The sequence below is a fragment of the Lycium ferocissimum genome, chromosome 8, assembly GCF_029784015.1.
Source record: "Lycium ferocissimum isolate CSIRO_LF1 chromosome 8, AGI_CSIRO_Lferr_CH_V1, whole genome shotgun sequence".
Lineage (NCBI taxonomy): Eukaryota > Viridiplantae > Streptophyta > Magnoliopsida > Solanales > Solanaceae > Lycium > Lycium ferocissimum.
In genome coordinates, this window is record NC_081349.1 from 59,129,859 (window position 1) to 59,147,169 (window position 17,311).

The 17,311-nt window shown below is 37.6% G+C and overlaps 1 protein-coding gene across 4 annotated transcripts; it reads left to right on the forward strand.

Moving 5' to 3' along the window:
* Window positions 1-4,190: 4,190 nt before the first annotated feature.
* On the forward strand, window positions 4,191-8,799 carry LOC132068782 (nucleosome assembly protein 1;2). Of its 4 annotated transcripts, none has more exons than XM_059462487.1 (12): window positions 4,191-4,400; window positions 5,337-5,380; window positions 5,459-5,554; window positions 6,750-6,842; window positions 6,942-7,032; window positions 7,110-7,171; window positions 7,260-7,444; window positions 7,542-7,720; window positions 7,808-7,844; window positions 7,941-8,151; window positions 8,265-8,282; window positions 8,379-8,799. In XM_059462487.1, the coding sequence occupies exons 1-12, from the start codon at window positions 4,355-4,357 to the stop codon at window positions 8,445-8,447; spliced, it is 1,131 nt and encodes a 376-aa protein (XP_059318470.1). In that variant the 5' UTR covers window positions 4,191-4,354; the 3' UTR covers window positions 8,448-8,799. The 4 variants fall into 4 exon arrangements, with proteins under 4 accessions (XP_059318470.1, XP_059318469.1, XP_059318471.1 ...); XM_059462486.1 differs by having other exon boundaries at window positions 4,192-4,400; window positions 7,542-7,716; window positions 7,801-7,844; XM_059462488.1 differs by having other exon boundaries at window positions 4,192-4,400; window positions 5,471-5,554; window positions 7,542-7,716; window positions 7,801-7,844.
* Window positions 8,800-17,311: the final 8,512 nt, after the last annotated feature.

Consider the following 17,311-nt stretch of genomic DNA (forward strand, 5'->3'; position numbering starts at 1 on the left):
GGTGGTGAAGCTTGACATGGCTAAGGCTTATGATAGGGTGTCATGGATCTTTCTAACAAAGGTTTTGAGGCAATTTGGCTTTTCAGAGGTGATTGTAGACATGGTATGGAGATTGGTATTCGGATTACTAGTAAATGGTCAATCTCATGGCTTTTTCACTCTAGAGGCTTGAAGCGGGTGACCCCTTGTCACCAACTCTTTTTATCATAGCACTTGGAAGTCTTGGCCAGAAACCTGAATAGTCTACATGAAGATACTGCTTTTAAAGGCTATGGCATGCCAAAATGGAGCCCTCAGATTAACCATTTATCATATGCTGAAGATACCATACTTTTTTAACTCGATCTGTGTCATTTAAGAAGATGATGAAGATTTTGAAGGACTATGAGAGAGACATACGAGTGGTGGTTAACAATGATAAGAGCTCTTTCTATGTGCATGAGAAGGTACCAGCAGCTGTGGTTGGCAGAATTAAAAGGAAAACTGGTATAAGGAAAGGTTCTTTTCCTTTTACATATCTGGGATGTCCTGTATTCTATGGTAGAAGGAAAATTGTCTATTATGAAAACCTAATAAAGAAGGTGATGAATAGAGTGATGCCTTGGCAAAACAGGCTACTGTCATTTGGTGGAAGGAACATATTGATTGCACATGTTCTATAGACAATGCCAGTCTATTTATTATCGCAATAATCACCGAAAGGTGTTATAGACCAATTACATAAGATCTTTGCCAAGTTCTTTTGGAGTAATCTGCCAGTGTTAAAGGCAAGCTTCCGGGTGGCTTGGGATAAAATGTGCTTGCTAAAGTGTGAAGGTGGTCTTGGCTTTAGATCACTGCATGATATATCCAAAGCCTTTTTTGCAAAACTTTGGTGGAATTTTAGAACTAACATTTCTTTATGGGGAGCTTTCATGGGAAACAAGTATTGCAAGAAGTTGCATCGATTATAGCAGGGCCGAAAGAGAGCATCAAATGTGTGGAAGAAAGGCGGTGAGTGAGAGATGATGTAGAACATCAGATATGGTGGCAATTGAAAGGAGGTACTTCTAGCTTCTGGTTTGATAACTGGACAAAACAAGGTGCTTTGTACTTTGTTGATAATGAGTTGGCCATTGATGAGGAGATAGAGGTGAAGAAATTTATATCTAACGAGGAGTGGAATCTGCCAAAATTACAGGAATTTCTTACTGGAGAAACTGTGGAATACATACAAGATACCATTAGTCCAAAGCTAATTCAAGCTGATAATGATAAAGCTTGGTGGGTGGGTGAAACAAATGGAAAATTTACAGTCAAAAGTGCATGGGAGGAAACTAGACTGAAGCAAGACAGTCTTGAAGCTTATAGATATATATGGTTGAAGGGATTGCCTATTAAAATAAGCTTTCTTTTATGGAGAGTTTGGAAGAGGTGCATAGCAACTGATGACAACCTTAAGAGAATGCATATCAATATTGTCTCAAAATGCATAAGCAGGAAACCATGTCCCATCTTTTTCTAACTTCTCCAATAGCTTTCAAGCTTTGGAAACGCTTTTTGCTTCTTGTGCAGGTTTTAACATAGAAGGTCTTCATATGTAGTAGATCATTATTCTATGGTGGAAAGCCAATGCACCATCAAAGCTACAAGGGATATTTCAAGCCATGCCAGCTATCATTATGTGGGAGATCTAGAAAAGAAGAAACTCAATCAAACATGGCAAAAATACATCATATAGCAGAATGGTATACCAGGTTCAACAAACGATGACATCAACCGATCGAGAGTGAAGTATCCTTGGTTAACGAGAATTCCACCAGGCGGCACCTCTGTTGTAGACCTGTTGAGCAACTACAAGCCAAACCTGCATTACTGCAAGGTTCTATGGAAAATGCCACAACATAGATTGAAGTGTAACACAAATGGAGCTTCTCAAGGTAATCCAGGAATCAACTCATATGGATTTTGCATCAGAAATGACAGAGGAAATCTTGTTTATGCTCAGGCTAAGCAGATTGGTATGGCCTCAAACATGATGGCAGAAACAATAGCTATCCAGGAAGCTATGAAGTACTGTTTAGCTAATAACATACAAAATGTTACATTGGAAACTGACTCATTGGTATTGAAGAACATACTGCAAGATGTTTGGAAGATCCCTTGGCAAATTGTGGAAAAAGTGGAGCAGATTCAACATATAATGGAACAGCTGCATGTACAAGTTTTGCATACATTTAGAGAAGGAAATCAACTGGCAGATTTCTTAGCAAATGCAGCACTTGAAGTAGAGGATCAGCTTGAGTACACGAGCTTTGAATCACTTTCAAGATCTTGGGAAGGAAGATACTAAATATTGACAAGGCACAAATTCCATCACTGAGGATCAAAACAAGAAGATTCAGCCAGCTTAATTCAAGATATGGAGCAGTTCACTTGTTATTTGGTTGTAAAGTGTAAAACTATCTTTGAGTATGCTTACTCAAAGATGGTTAGCATCTATTATTTTTTCTTTTCTGTTTTTGCTGTTGAACTTGATCATTATTAATAAAACATCAGGGGGCCATGCCTCCTGACAAATTTGCCAAAAAAAAAAAAAGAAAAAAAAGATGAGGCCACGTTTCCGGGGAAATGGAGCCTTTTAAACGGAGGGGTATCTATGACTAAAACGCTAACGACGGGGGTATATATCATCGAAAAAGCAAACGGGGAATACACACAACTATTTCAGGATAGTACAGGGGTATATATGACCCTTTGCCATTGCATTTAAGTAGACGCTTGGCCATAGATTCCAAATATTTTTCATACTTCACCAAAACTGTAAAAAAAGAAACGGAAAAGGGTCAAAAATGCCCTTAAACTATGCGAAATTGAACAACAATGCCCTCCTTTAATAGTGTGGTCCAAAAATACCGATGCCGTTAATAATTTGGTCCAAAAATACCCTTATTTTTGCTTAATTGGGTCAAAAATGCCCATTTTCTAATAAACATATTTTTTTAAACACAGTTTTTTCTTAATAAAAATATTTGTTTTTAAAGAGCATTTCCCTACCACCAAATGATGTGGTGTAGCGGACGGGGCTGTTCCTCCCTAAATGAGGCGCTACACGGTGCGAATTCAGATATAGTCAAGTACTCCAATGTGGGTACTGCTGGGTGGGAAATAAAAAAGAGCGGAACATTTCTCTTGTTTCTTTTCTTTTAAAATCCCTTTAACTAATAAATAAGCGGGAAGTATTCTTTTTTCCTTCTTAATAACATTTATTAATTAAACTAGAATAACCTCATGTATTTTTGATAACATAACTCATATATATAAGATCATAGTAATCCCATCATTAATTTTCTTTCAGATAACAATAATTTTTTTCCGAATAAAATAGGATTTATTTTTGTTTCTTAATCTTTTTCAAATTAAAGTAGGAAAAATGTTTGCGAATAATCCTTGGTTTTAAAGTTAAAATAAAAAAAAGGTCAATAATAACTCCATTGACTATATTTTAAAGATCTTTTGTGATTTGATGCAATGTAATAAATTTTTGTATTTTATGGCATTATGATTGTCGTATCTTAATTTTAAAACCAAGGATTATATTAGCAAATACTTATCCTACATTAATTTGGAAATGAATAAGAAATAAAAATATTTTCTATTTTATAAGGAAAAAGAATTTTATCGTTATCTGAATGAAAATTGATGATGAGGTTACTATGATCTTATATATATGGCTTATATTATCAGTTAAAAAATATAGAAAACTATTTTATTTTAATTGATAAAATGATATTAAGAAGAAAAAAAATATTATTTCCCACTTAGAAAAATTATTTCCACTTTTTTATTAGTTAAAGGGATTTAAAAAAAAAGAAATAAGAAAAGGGTTCTTTAAAAACAATATTTTAATTAGGAAAATTAAAAAGAAAAGAAACAATATGTTTATCAGGAAAATGATATTTTTGACCCAATTAAGTAATAATAAGGGTATTTTTGGACCAAACTATTAACGGCAAGAGCATTTTTGAACCAAACTATTAACGGGACATTTTTCTACAATTTTGCATAGTTAAACGCATTTTTTTTTTAGGCTTTTCTAAAAAAAACAAAAAATGAAGCGGGGAATGGGAAAAGAATAATTCCTGGAAAATACCTAGGAGTGTCCAAACACGGCCTTATATAGAGACCGTCAATATAAACATCATCTGAGCTGCTAGGTTTTCTGAGAGAGAGGAGGAGGGAGAGACCATAAAAGAGCTCACTTTGAGGCGCTTACTCCTCTTCTCTCTCTCTCTCTCTCTCTCTCTCTCTACTATATCTCTTCTTTCCTTATTTCCCAGGTTCTTTGCCTTTTCAACCTTCCATTTTTGCCATAATGAGCAACCCAAAGGATAATTTCAGTGTTGCCGATCTCAGTGCTGGTAAAACCCCCTTATCCCCTTAAACCCCTTTTATTTTCTAAGAATTTATCCTCGTTTCAATGTTATTTATTTAGATATATGGCTCTCTGTAAGAAGCTTTAATTTCTATGTGAGTTATCTGTCTCGGTTAACAAGACAATCACTTACCCCTGTATGAAGTGGCTATGATGGATAATGTTTTCTTGAAAAATGTTTTGCCTGAAAATAAGTGAGTTTCTTATGTTCGATACGTAAGCAAAAAAATGTTATCCTAAAAGCATTTGTATATACTATGAGAGTTGGGTGTGGCGTGGTGGGGACGGGGGCTATGGGGTGGGGGGTGATGAGGAGGTGTGTTGGAGAGTGAGGAGGACACAATTAAGGTGGAATTCCACTGAAAATGTTTTCTTGGAAAATAAGTGATTTTCTTACTTATTTTCTTTTTGTTTGGTATGTAAGTTGAAAATTTAATTCAAAATATATTTGTATATAATAATCTATGCAAAAACTATCGGAGGTGTGCTGGGGGGTAAGACGTAAGAGTGTGGGGATGGGGGCTAAGAGGGTAGGGTTAGGGGTGATATGTGGTGGAGGGTGGGGAAGGTAGAATCAGTGTGGAATGACACCTGTGGAACTTGTTTTCCCTACTGCTACTACGGAATTCATTTTCCTCATTTTTAAGTAACTTTTTTCCTAGAGAAAATGGTTTTCCAAAAAATTTTGACCTACCGAACATGGGAAAATGGAATTTCCCCCCTGCACACTGAACACACCCACACCCTCAATCCCGAGCTAGTTGGGGTTGGCTATATAAATGCTTACTTACTATTAATCAAGGTTTATGAGAGCTTCAATTTTTTTATTGGTTCTAATCAGTCCCCAGTTGTATGTTCTTTTTTGTTACTATTGTTCTTGATATATGGGGTTTTATATCTCTAATTAAAATCTTTTGTGTAGCTTTGAATGCCGGGGATCGAGCAGACCTTGTTAATGTACTCAAAGTGAGCCTTCTTAATATGTTTTATGTGTCATTTGTGTTGTAAGTTAATGAATTTTTGCTGATTTTGCGGTTTTCGAAGAATAAACTTCAGGATCTTACTGGGAAGCACACAGACGTGCTTGAAAATCTGTCGCCCAATGTGAGGAAGCGTGTTGAGCTTCTGAGGGAGATTCAGGCATGTGCATCTTATATCAATTGCTGTTTAAAATTTTCTTTTAGGGCACTTCACTGTTTCTAGTTAATTATCCTATATTTGTTATTGAGTTCTCTAAGCATGCATTGTTATCTCTTGCCAAGCATGATATATATGATGTCAGGACCTAGAAGTCAATGGGGATTTAATTTACTGGATGGAGAGCATTTCAGTTAATTATGATGCCAATTGGTTGTGGCGAGAATTTGTACGAATGTCACATCTAGTTTTCAAATCTGCAACCTAAAGTAACATTTAAACCAATTTTACCACAAAACCAGAAGTTTCTCTTATGTCGAGGGGATTTAACAATTTATACATTTAAAAAAAAAATACTTTTCCCTATTTTTTCGCATAATGATTTTCTGATCCGTCATGCAAGGTAGCACTCGTAGGTGTGGCCCTAATTCAAAAACCATTGTAATTGAAAGTTTACTTAAAGAAAGATTTACACTTGGTTTTTGTAGAACTTATTTAATCGTTGAACAAGCATCCGCAAATGTTGTATCAAGTCAAAACAACTGACTAGTTATGAAGAAGTTAATAAAACTTGGAAGGACTTGGATTACTTAGTTAGATTCTTTCTCTGCTATCTTTCATTGACTAGTTTTGTGTCCGGTGTTATACCAAATGTTTGTTCTTGTTTCTCTTCATAAGAAAAATGTTTGTTATTGGTCTTTGAGTTATAGACTGAAACACAAATTTTGCATCTTATTGTGAAGTGGTTATCCAAGGCTAATGTTTTCTAATACTACCGGTCGGATTAAAGTAAAATTCAGTAGCCTTCTCTTAAAATAGGACTCTGTAGTAGTTACTTGTCTTATAGGAGGAGTATTTGACTACAATGCAGATAATCAGAACACTTGGGTTAGTCATAACGTGTACTTTTGGTATCTCCTTAGTTTACTGTGTATTATATGCATTAGATTCCAAGATGTTTTTTTTTTTTTTTTTTTTTTTTTGAAGATTCCAAGTTATGTTTAACTTAAAACTAAATTTGGATACACTGTATGTAATGTTGCCTGTTATTTGTGGAAGCAATCTCCTTGATGCTCAAACTTTGTATTTATCTGGGTTGTTAGCTTTCTTTACTTTCTTTTAAAGGTTCTTGCTTTTGTCTGATTTTTTATATTTTTGACCGTAAGTGATGAATTCTTCCTCTTTCTTAATTGTGCAGACTCAACATGATGACTTGGAGGCAAAATTTTTTGAAGAGAGAGCTGCACTTGAAGCCAAATACCAGAAGTTGTATCAACCACTATACACAAAGGTCTGTGACACAGGCTATACGTTTATCACTAGTACACGCATATGCATTGATTATGTGGTATGTGACGTATAACTAATGCTGTTAAATACACATTTGCAGAGATTTGAAATTGTGACTGGGGTTGTTGAAGTCGAAGGGGCAACAACTGAGGCTACAGCAGAAAACCAGCAAGCGGATAAAGATGCAGTGGGTATGTTAACTATCATTTTTGAGTTGATTGTTGCTTTGGTATGGTCAATATTTAATTATGTAGTTGGCTTTTAATAGAGGAAGGAGTCCCTGGTTTTTGGCTCACTGCTATGAAGAATAACGAAGTGCTAGCTGAGGAGGTAATTGTTTGTTAGGTGCTTTACTGTAGTTACTACAACAGTTCCATTAACAGTCAGTCCACTTATCTGGTCTGTTCTGTAAATGCAGATTACCGAGCGAGATGAAGAAGCTCTCAAATTCCTTAGGGATATAAAGTGGTCCAAGATTGATGATCCAAAGGGTTTCAAGCTTGAATTTTTCTTCGAGACTAATCCTTACTTCAAAAACACCGTTCTGTCTAAAAAATATCACATGATTGATGAAGATGAACCAATTCTGGAGAAAGCAATCGGGTATGGCACCACGTCACTATCTGCAGCTGAAGTTTTTGACTGATTTGACATAATTATTTCCCCCAACGGTTTCTCATGTTTTCTCCACAATCTATAGGACTGAGATAGAGTGGTATCCAGGAAAATGCTTGACACAGACGATTCTAAAAAAGAAGCCAAAGAAGTCAAAGAATGCCAAGCCTATCACAAAAACTGAACAATGTGAAAGTTTCTTCAACTTCTTTAGTCCACCTCAAGTTCCTGAGGATGAAGAAGATATCGATGAAGATGCTGTAAGTACTGTTATATTTTCTTTGTACCATTTCTCTTTTAGAGATTCAGTTTATCTTAAACAATATGCTTTTACTTATTGACAGGCTGAAGAACTTCAGAATTTGATGGAACAAGACTATGATGTTGGGTAAGTCTGTCTGACGTTAATTTACACAAACATACATTATGACGGAAAGAAGATGGTGCTGATAATCTTTGTTTTTGCGCCTGATTGACTATGAAGGTCAACAATTCGAGATAAAATCATTCCACATGCTGTCTCATGGTTCACTGGGGAAGCTGCAGAGGATGATTATGCTGACTTGGAAGATGATGAAGACGAAGATGATGATGATGATGATGATGAAGAGAGTGATGAAGAAGACGAAGATGAGGATGAAGATGATGACGAGGACGAAGAGGAGCAAGAAGAAGAGACCAAGACCAAGAAGAAGGTACTTAGTTTCAATTTTCCCGCTTCTATTTTTAGCAACTAAATTTATCTTTTTGAGATGAAATGACTAGCAAAGCTAACCGATTTTCCTTATTGTTTGAAACGTCACTGCAGTCATCTGCTGCCTGCAAGGTATGATCTATGATCTCATGTTTGTTTCTGAATTTCATTTAAGATTCTGTCCGCATACCTTGATAGTCGGTACTAATTGTTGATATTCCATTACAGAGGAGCGTAAGAGCACCTGCCGGAGATGGTCAGTCTGGTGAGAGGCCACCAGAATGCAAGCAACAGTAGCTTCTTATTGAAGAGTGGTTCAATGTGACAGCGTCTTGAAATTTGGACGAGAGTGAGAAGTTTGTGCAATTTGGTGGGTTGGCTTGTTATATATGGAGTTATGCTAGAACAATATGTTAGAATCATTTTTCTTCCTTTCAATATTGTCTTCTATTTGTTCCCGGTCTTTTGTGGCCTTTTTTTTGTTCACTTTTTGGGGGAGATAGAATGTGATGATAATAGCGGGACATGTTTTGTGATTCGTTAAATTTTCTTTGATTTGGTTTAACTCAAAATTTCCTAGAAGTTATATTTGATGATTCAAGGATGATCTGTATAACTCTTGGTTTTAATGAAAATTAAATTCTAATTATATCAGTTCAGAAACAACGTTAAATTGATAAAGCAGAAATTGACATTTTTATAGCATAGATGCAACCATAGAGAAAGAAAGTGCAAAAATGCTTATTGGTGTAAACATCTAGAAGAGATTGGGAAGTAAACACAACTCGAACATCTCAGGTTTTATAACAAAAACATCATTGGTGTAAACTACAAAAGGTATGGCACTCGGATCTTGGATCAATTATTTAGAAACTCCTGATTGGTCTAAATTGAGGAATATGCCTATGTTGACGCATTTGAGCTTTGGTTACATTGAACTTAGATTAGAATTCCCTGAATGTGCACTCCGTTACCATAATCTGACTTACCTCGATTTATCATTAAACCATTTTAACGGTTCAATCCCAGAACAGTATTCGCCAACTTGGACAAGCTTGAGTACCTCAATCTTTCATCTAATTCATTTCAAGGTTCATTGTCACCAATTTTTTTTTCCAAGTTTTCTAAGTAAAAAGAATTTCGGCTTGGTGTTAGCATGTTTTCTGTCTTAGTTCCTGATGGAATTCGTTCGGTCACCAGTCTGGAAGTTTTTGTACTTTTCAATGATTCATTTTAAGGAAAGATTCCATCTTCTATAGGCAGACTGAGAAATATTCAACAGCTTGATTTGAAAGAACCGTTTGAATTCAACCGTTCCTTCTGCGCTAGGCCTGAATTTGTACTAACCTCACAATGTTGGCTCTAGCAGAGAATGCCCTGCAAGGACCATTGGCTATAATTGTCTTTCTGGTAAGGTCTCATCATATCTCATTATCAATTGGACTGAGCTGATATATTCACGGCTTTGAAGCAATTCCTTTACTGGGAAAATTCCACCTGAAACCAGTCAGCTGAAAAACCTCATAATTCTCTACCTCTAAACAATTTCACTGGTTCCATTCCCTATCAGATGTCTCTGATAACCAGCTTTCAGGTGACACGTAACTGTGGCGAAATGTGAGACTTTCACCAGTTTTCAGTTGTCTATTTGCAATTTGACATCACTAAAAAAGTCTAGAATTAGGAAGAAACAACTTGAGGGGAGTGATTCCGCTATGTTTATTTAATACGAGTGGCCTCCAGGGTTTGATGATGTTATGTAATAATCTCATTTTGTGACATCATCAACACCTTGAGGCCACTCATATTATCCAGGGTACAGTCTGGCAATTCCATTAGACGTGCTAAATATACTTTTTGAATCATACAAATCTTGAACAGTATTAAAACTATTGTTGATCAGTTAAAGATTTTTAAGATGACCTTTTACCACTACTTTGTCCACAACCACCACCAGCTATCACTGCATAACCACTATCTTCAGCCACAACCATTACCACCGTTGTCAATTAACCACCATCACCACCGGCCACCATTTCCAGTCATTAGCCCACCAACCATTTCCACCACCATAAGTATCACCACCAACCACCTTTCTCAACACTACCACCAACAACCACATCATCGCCAACTACTTCCATCATCACAACCACCGCCATTTCCAAGCATCATCACCACCTACTACCATCACTATCCACTACCGTCAACGGCTACAACTGTACAACCACCACTCCTACAGTACAACCACCGCCACCATAGATAAATACCACCACCTTATAACCTAGTAATATTTTTGTGGATATAATATTTAAACTTTTAAATATTATATTTATTAATTTTTAATAAAAGTCGATTATAAATATTCAAATGTTGAGAAAACAAATAGTCTTAATCATTCAATGTTAAGATCAAAATACAACATTTATTCATGTGTGTTTAGATTCAACATCTTAATATAAAATAAAACACCCCCTAGTCATGTATAATTTGAAAGTAACATCGTCCTACTTATTTGGCTTCTTATGCTTGACTAGACCAATTATTAGGCCAATAGGATAGACAGATATTGGACAATCTAGTCAAGATCAAAACAAATGTGTTAGGACGAGGAAATAAAAACAAAACAGTGTATTTTCATAGACAGATAGATCCAAAAACCCAATTTGAGAATTCCATGACAAGACTTTGGGGTTGAATATATATCATAGGAGCATTACTTAGAACTATACACAAAGCATAGCTTTTTCTTGATTTCAATTACACTTTTGAACTCTTTAATTTCTAGCAAACATGGGCTCTGGGCTGCAGCTCTTATCAATATTCTTTTTTTTTTTTGTCTCTGTCAGCTTGTTTTTTCTTCATCCATGTGCCCTAAAGATCAAAGCAATGCCCTTCTAAAATTCAAGAACATGCTTACGGTTGATCCCTCATATAGTATTTGCACGAAATCTCATCCAAAGACGAGTTCATGGAATATGAGCAGAGATTGCTGCTTATGGGATGGAGTCATATGTGATGAGTTGACTGACTATGTTATTGAACTTGACCTCAGTGTAGCAGTCTTGTAGGGAAGATTCATTCCAATAGCACTCTGTTCCAGCTCGCTCATCTCCAAAGAATCGACCTTTTATGAATAGCTTCTCTAATTCTCACATCTCGCCTGAATTTGGAAGGTTCTCGAGCTTAATGCATCTTGATCTTTCATTCTTGCATTTCTCAGGTCAAATTCCTTATGAAATCTCTCATCTTTCCAAATTAAGTTCTCTAGTTCTCTCAGCAGAGTCCATTAAGCTAAGATTCGACCCATTTTTAAACGCTCATTTAGAATTTGACCCAATTAAGAGAGCTTCATCTTACTTTCGTAAACATCACTTCGACCATTCCTCCCAATTTTTCTTCTCACTTAACAACTCTGAGGCTGGAATGGACAGGATTTTATGGGATAATACCTGAGAATATATTTCACCTGCCCAACTTGGAAATACTTGACTTACATTCCAGTGATCGGCTCAGTGGTTATTTTACGAAGACCAAATGGAACAACAGTGCATCTCTCGTGGAGTTGGATCTCACAGAGGTGAATTTTTCTAGTAATATGCCTGAATCTTTTGGCTATCTAACTTCGGTGCATTCTTTGTGTTACACCTCAGAAATTTCATGTCGTTGTGCTGTAAATAGACTAATGCGAACTTAAGGTGAACATGAAGTTCTTATGACATTAAGGAGAGTATGTGGCAACTTTAAAACATATACGATAGGATTTTGAAGTTATATGAATCGGTGAAACTAAGTTCGTCGAAGGAAGTAAAGTATAAGTCGTGTTTGGAGAGACTTTTGCAAGTATTGAGTTAACGATTATTTAGTGATGTCTTAGGAAGGATTTATAGGGCTCCTTGGATGGTTAATGAAGTGTTAAACAAGTGCCAAGAAGATTCTATAAGGATTGGAGATCAAACGAATCGACAACATCAATTTCGGGGAAAAGTTAGGTTATACGACCACTTATACGGTCCGTATAACGGTCACAGTGAGGGGTCATTTTTGGTGAGATCATACGGTCACTTATACGGACCGTATAAGTGTCCGTATAAATCATGTCGGGTCAGATTTTATAATTTATATATATGAGACCCAAGTTCTTATTTTTCATTTCTCATTTTCTCCACACCTCTTGAAACCTCTAGAATATTCCATACACCATATTAACACAAATCCAAGGGGAATCAAGGACTAATTACCAAGGATCAAGAGAATCAAGCGAAAAAGAGGCTCACTAGGGTTTGTGGGAGTCAAGAATCTCTTTTGTGTTGAAGTTGGGGTTTTCTCAAGTGAAGTATTTTCATCCAAAGATCATTCCTACATAACCAAAGGTGAGTTTTACATCTATTTCATGTTATTAAATGTATTGAGTGGTTGAAAGACTTGGATTAGGAAAGAAAGTAGAATATGAGCTCAAATATGGAAATAATGGTATTTTGAGTAGTAAGTTAATTCAAGTCATGACTCTTAGTATGAGATGAGTATAATCTTGTTGTGAAGGATACAAATGACGTTAAAGAAGTATTATATGGGAATGAATATGGCGTTATGTCATCTATGGCTATGGATGACCTTGAAAGGGTGTTTTAAGAATTAAACAATGTTTAACGTAAAAAAGTTTATTGATTATGATATGATGGGCGTGCTATGGATGTATGGGAGTTGTTTATTAGATGGAGGAAGTTGTTGAAACAAAGGAAATGCTGCCCAATTTTTGTTAGCTCTTAATTGTTTTAGTTGAGACTTAAGTACACTTCCAATTATCTAATTTTGGTACGAATTCTCTTGAATGTAGAATCGTGAGCTTGGAAGGAAAGCGTTTAGTTGATAAAGTTAAAGAGACGTAAAGGTATGTAAGGCTAGCCCCCTTCTTTCAAAGGCATGACTTCTATGCTATGATTTCTTTTCTATATTCCATGCTCTTTTTACATCCTAAGAGTTGAAAGTTCACGATTCTTAAGAGCTTCTTATAAGATAAAGGTGAGATATGTCCCATGATAATGATGGTGATAATGATGCTATTTCAGAGATTTCGAAGCTTATGAGATGATGTTATTATGAGCTTGATAATCCTATCTTCATGATTTCATTGATGTTATTTCTTATAGTTGTCTCACCTTATGATATTAGTTCCTTCAAGGTGAGACCTAGCGATGATGTTTGATCCATAACATAATCGGAGGTTACCGACCTGACGTCACTTTGATAGAGTTGTAGCTTTCCCTTGGGCTCTCATGCATGCTTATGTTATTTTCATGTATGATCACACCGTGCCTACATGGTCGGGCAGACACACCACTGTAGTGGGCAACTTACGCCCCGACGCGGGAGGCCTGAACGCGGGCTAATGATGATCACACCGTACCTATATGGTCGGGAAACTTATATATGTATGATATGATATTATGTTTACTATAAAAGTTAGCATGCATGACTCCGCCTTAAGAGGCAATCAGTTACAGGTTTGCTCTTCATCATATGCTCCTTTATTTCTTTATTATCCGTTGTACATGCCTTACATACTCGCACATTGTTCGACCGACGTCCTTTCTTTTATGGGCGCTGCGTTCATGCCCTGGTGCAGAGGGGGGGGGGGGGGGGGGGGGAGACGCTTAGGAGCTTATTTCGGCGGACTTTCGAGGAGCACTCCACTACTCCGGAGTTGCCGCTTATTGGTATACTCTCTTGTGTACATATTTAGGGTATGGCGGGGTCCTGTCACGTCCCAATGATCTCAGTATTCTAGTTAGAGGCTCGTAGATACTTATGTGTGGGTTGTAGATGCTATGTGACCCCCTTCATTGTATATTATGTACATCTTTTTTTGTAGCCTCATGGGCTTATGCGCACATACATGTTTTGGGAGATATTGACGATCGTTTTATCATAAGTTTTGTGGTGAGAATGATATATGTCCAGGTTGAGTATAATAGATAGCATGACGAGTGGTGCTCGGTAGCCAGCTCCGGGTACCCATCATGGCCCACTAGTTGGGTCGTGACACTTTGTTTCTTAGTGACTGTAATCTCTGGGGGCTTATTCCTGAATCTCTTTCGAATCTCACCCGCATAGAGTTTTTGTACCTTGATGGTAACTCCATGAATGGAACATTACCATCATACATGTTTTCCCTTCCATTACTGAGGGACATATACATGACTAGTAACCACTTTTCTAGTTAGCTTGAGGATTTCAAGTACAATACACTAGTCACTATTGACTTAAAAAGAATCAGCTGCAAGGCCATTGTAACACCTAGTACCTCTAAACTAGCCTATGTTTATCATTCAGGGACTTAGAAACCAAGATAGAAATTTTGAAATAGGAAAATAGGCTCGGAACGGTAGTTGTACGCCCTACGTCAAAAGTACGGGCCGTACATTAGCGTACATCAAAGGAAGAACATCAGAGACCATTGGAATTTCCATTCCAGGTACGGCCACAGAAGTACGGGACATACATGGAAGGACGGGCCGTACACCAAGTACGGGACGTACTATGGAACCCGTACCTCGCAGACCAAATTACGATGAAGTATGCCCACCTTGTACGGGTTGTACTTTGATGTACGGGCCGTACATGGAGCCCGTACATCACCCGCCTCACCAGAAAATATAAATACGTGGGGTTCAGTTTTAATCCCACTTTTCACACTTTTCAAGCCCTAGAACGACCTGCTCTTCTCCTCCATAACAAAGAACGCTAAGGTAAGCAATTCCAACCTATTCCAAGTGGATTCTAACGTATATTAATGAACATTAAACAAGAATTCATTGTTTCTAACCTAGGGTTTTCAAGAAAACCCATCTAAGGGGTTCAAGACTTAGGCTTTTGGGATTCTTCTCAATTCCAGATCAATAGTTGTGAGTTTTGGAGCATATACAGGTATGTGAGGCTAACTATATTATCAGAAATTGACTCAGAATATAGTTTAGCCCTAGTTTCATGAATAATTATAGAACTTCTATCTTCTAGGGATATAGTTTCATAATTCGTTCGTGGTTATCACTTTGAATATCATGAACTCGGTACGTAATCATTACAGACGTGTATTGACATCACATGAGTCTCAGTCAGTGTATAATCAGTTATTGGCTTAAGTTCCATAATCAGAAATAGTTTTCATGCTATCAGTTATCTCTCAGTTTCAGTATTATGAATTGCTCAATGTTGAACACCTGTATCTGTGTTTTGGGCCTTAGGCCACAGTTTATGCATACTTATTACTTGGTCCTGAAGACACAGATTTTGTGCACATTATTGGGCCCTAGGCCACAGTTTATATTATCAGTTACACATGTGATTCTTCATTTAGAAATAGGAAGTATTCATATCTTTACTTCTCATGTTTAGTTCAGTTCTCAGATATCAGTTTTAGTTTTAGTTTCATGTGCTTACAGTTCCTTCTTTCCATTACTTTTCATACCAGTACAGTTCAAATGTGCCGATGTCCCTTTTTATTGCTTGGGGGGCCTGCATCACTGATGCAGGCAACGATTTACATGTTGATGATTCTGCTAGCTAGGACTCGCTTGTATCAGCTGCTTGGTGAGCCCAGTTCCTTCGGGGTGTTATCATGTCATTAGTCTTTACATTATGTTAGTCAGTTGGGTACGCCGGGGCCTTGTTCGGGTAGATAGTTAACCCTTTCAGTATTCATTAGAGGCTTTATAGACTACAGTTTAGTCAGTCAGATGTTAGCAAGAATTTGTGTTAGCCTTGTTGGCTACTTATTCAGACTCATTCAGTATTTCCGCATTTATAAGATATTACAGTCAGACTTTTTAGCAGATCAACATGTGTTAGTATTATTTCCGCATTTTAGTATGTTTTGATATCACATGTTGATTCAGCCAGCCAATGGGTTCGCTCGGTCACATGCAGTTAGGCATCGAGTGTCGTGTTACGCCCAGGCCATAGTTCGGGGCGTGACAAAGCTTGGTATCAGAGCACTAGGTTCAAGTGTCCTAGGGAGTCTATGAAGCTGTGTCTAGTGGGGTCACTTTTATGTGTGTGTGAGTGCCACACATGTGAACAGTAGACCATTAAGACATTCAAGATTTGTCTCACTTGTTTCATACTCTAGTTCGTGCAGTTAGAGCCGTACTTTTAGGAATTCTTCTAACTCGTGCGAATTACGTATTTCAGAAAATGCCTCCGAAAAGAAAGTACGCAAAGAGGACTACAACTACTAGCTAGAGGGCTACTAAGCAATGTAGCTCGAAGAGAAGGTGGGGCCGATCGCCCCCGACTGCCATGCGAGAGGCTGCGGAGGTCCGTCTACGATTACACCTCCCAGTGCTTCAGACGTGGATGTTAGGGGAGCTATTTAGTTGCTCGCTCAGATCATTGCTAACTAGGCGCAGCGACAAGAAACGACTTCTAGCTCAGGTGCTAGCGGTGGGTCAGCTAGTTTTAGGACCCAGGAATTTCTGCGTATGAAGCCGCCAGTGTTCACAGGGTCTAAGAAGGAGGAGGACCCGCAGAATTTTATTGATGGACTCCAGAAAGTATTTCGTGTGATGCATGTTACTGAGACAGAGGCAGCAAAATTTGGATCTTTTCAGCTGCATGATGTGGCTCATATTTGGTATGAATCATAAGAGCAGTTTCGAGGGGAGGATGCACTTTTTGCTACGTGGAACGAATTTGCAGATGCTTTCATTGACCACTTCATGCCAATTGAGGTCAGGGAAGCAAAGGCTATTGAGTAGAATAACATGACCGTTCAAGTTTGTCTCGTTGGCCAGACATGCTCCCCATATGGTTCCCGATATGAGGGCCGTGGTTTGGAGATTTGTGCTTGGGCTTATACCCGGTTTGCATGGTGATGCTAATGCGACTGCTTAGAATAACAACATGACCATTTCCAAGATGGTTGCTTTTTTTCAAGGTAATGAGAATAGGTTGAAGGAGGAAGAAGCACTCCAGAAATAGAAAGACAGGGAATTCAGCAAGAGAGCTAAGTCTGCAGGCAACTTCAATCATGGGAGATCTCATCAGGTGCTCCCTTTACCACCAGTGTGTCACGACCCAATTAGGGGCCATGATGGGTACCCGGAGCTACTCTACCGAGCACCACCCACCATACTTGTCATCAAGTTCATCCTGAATATACATTA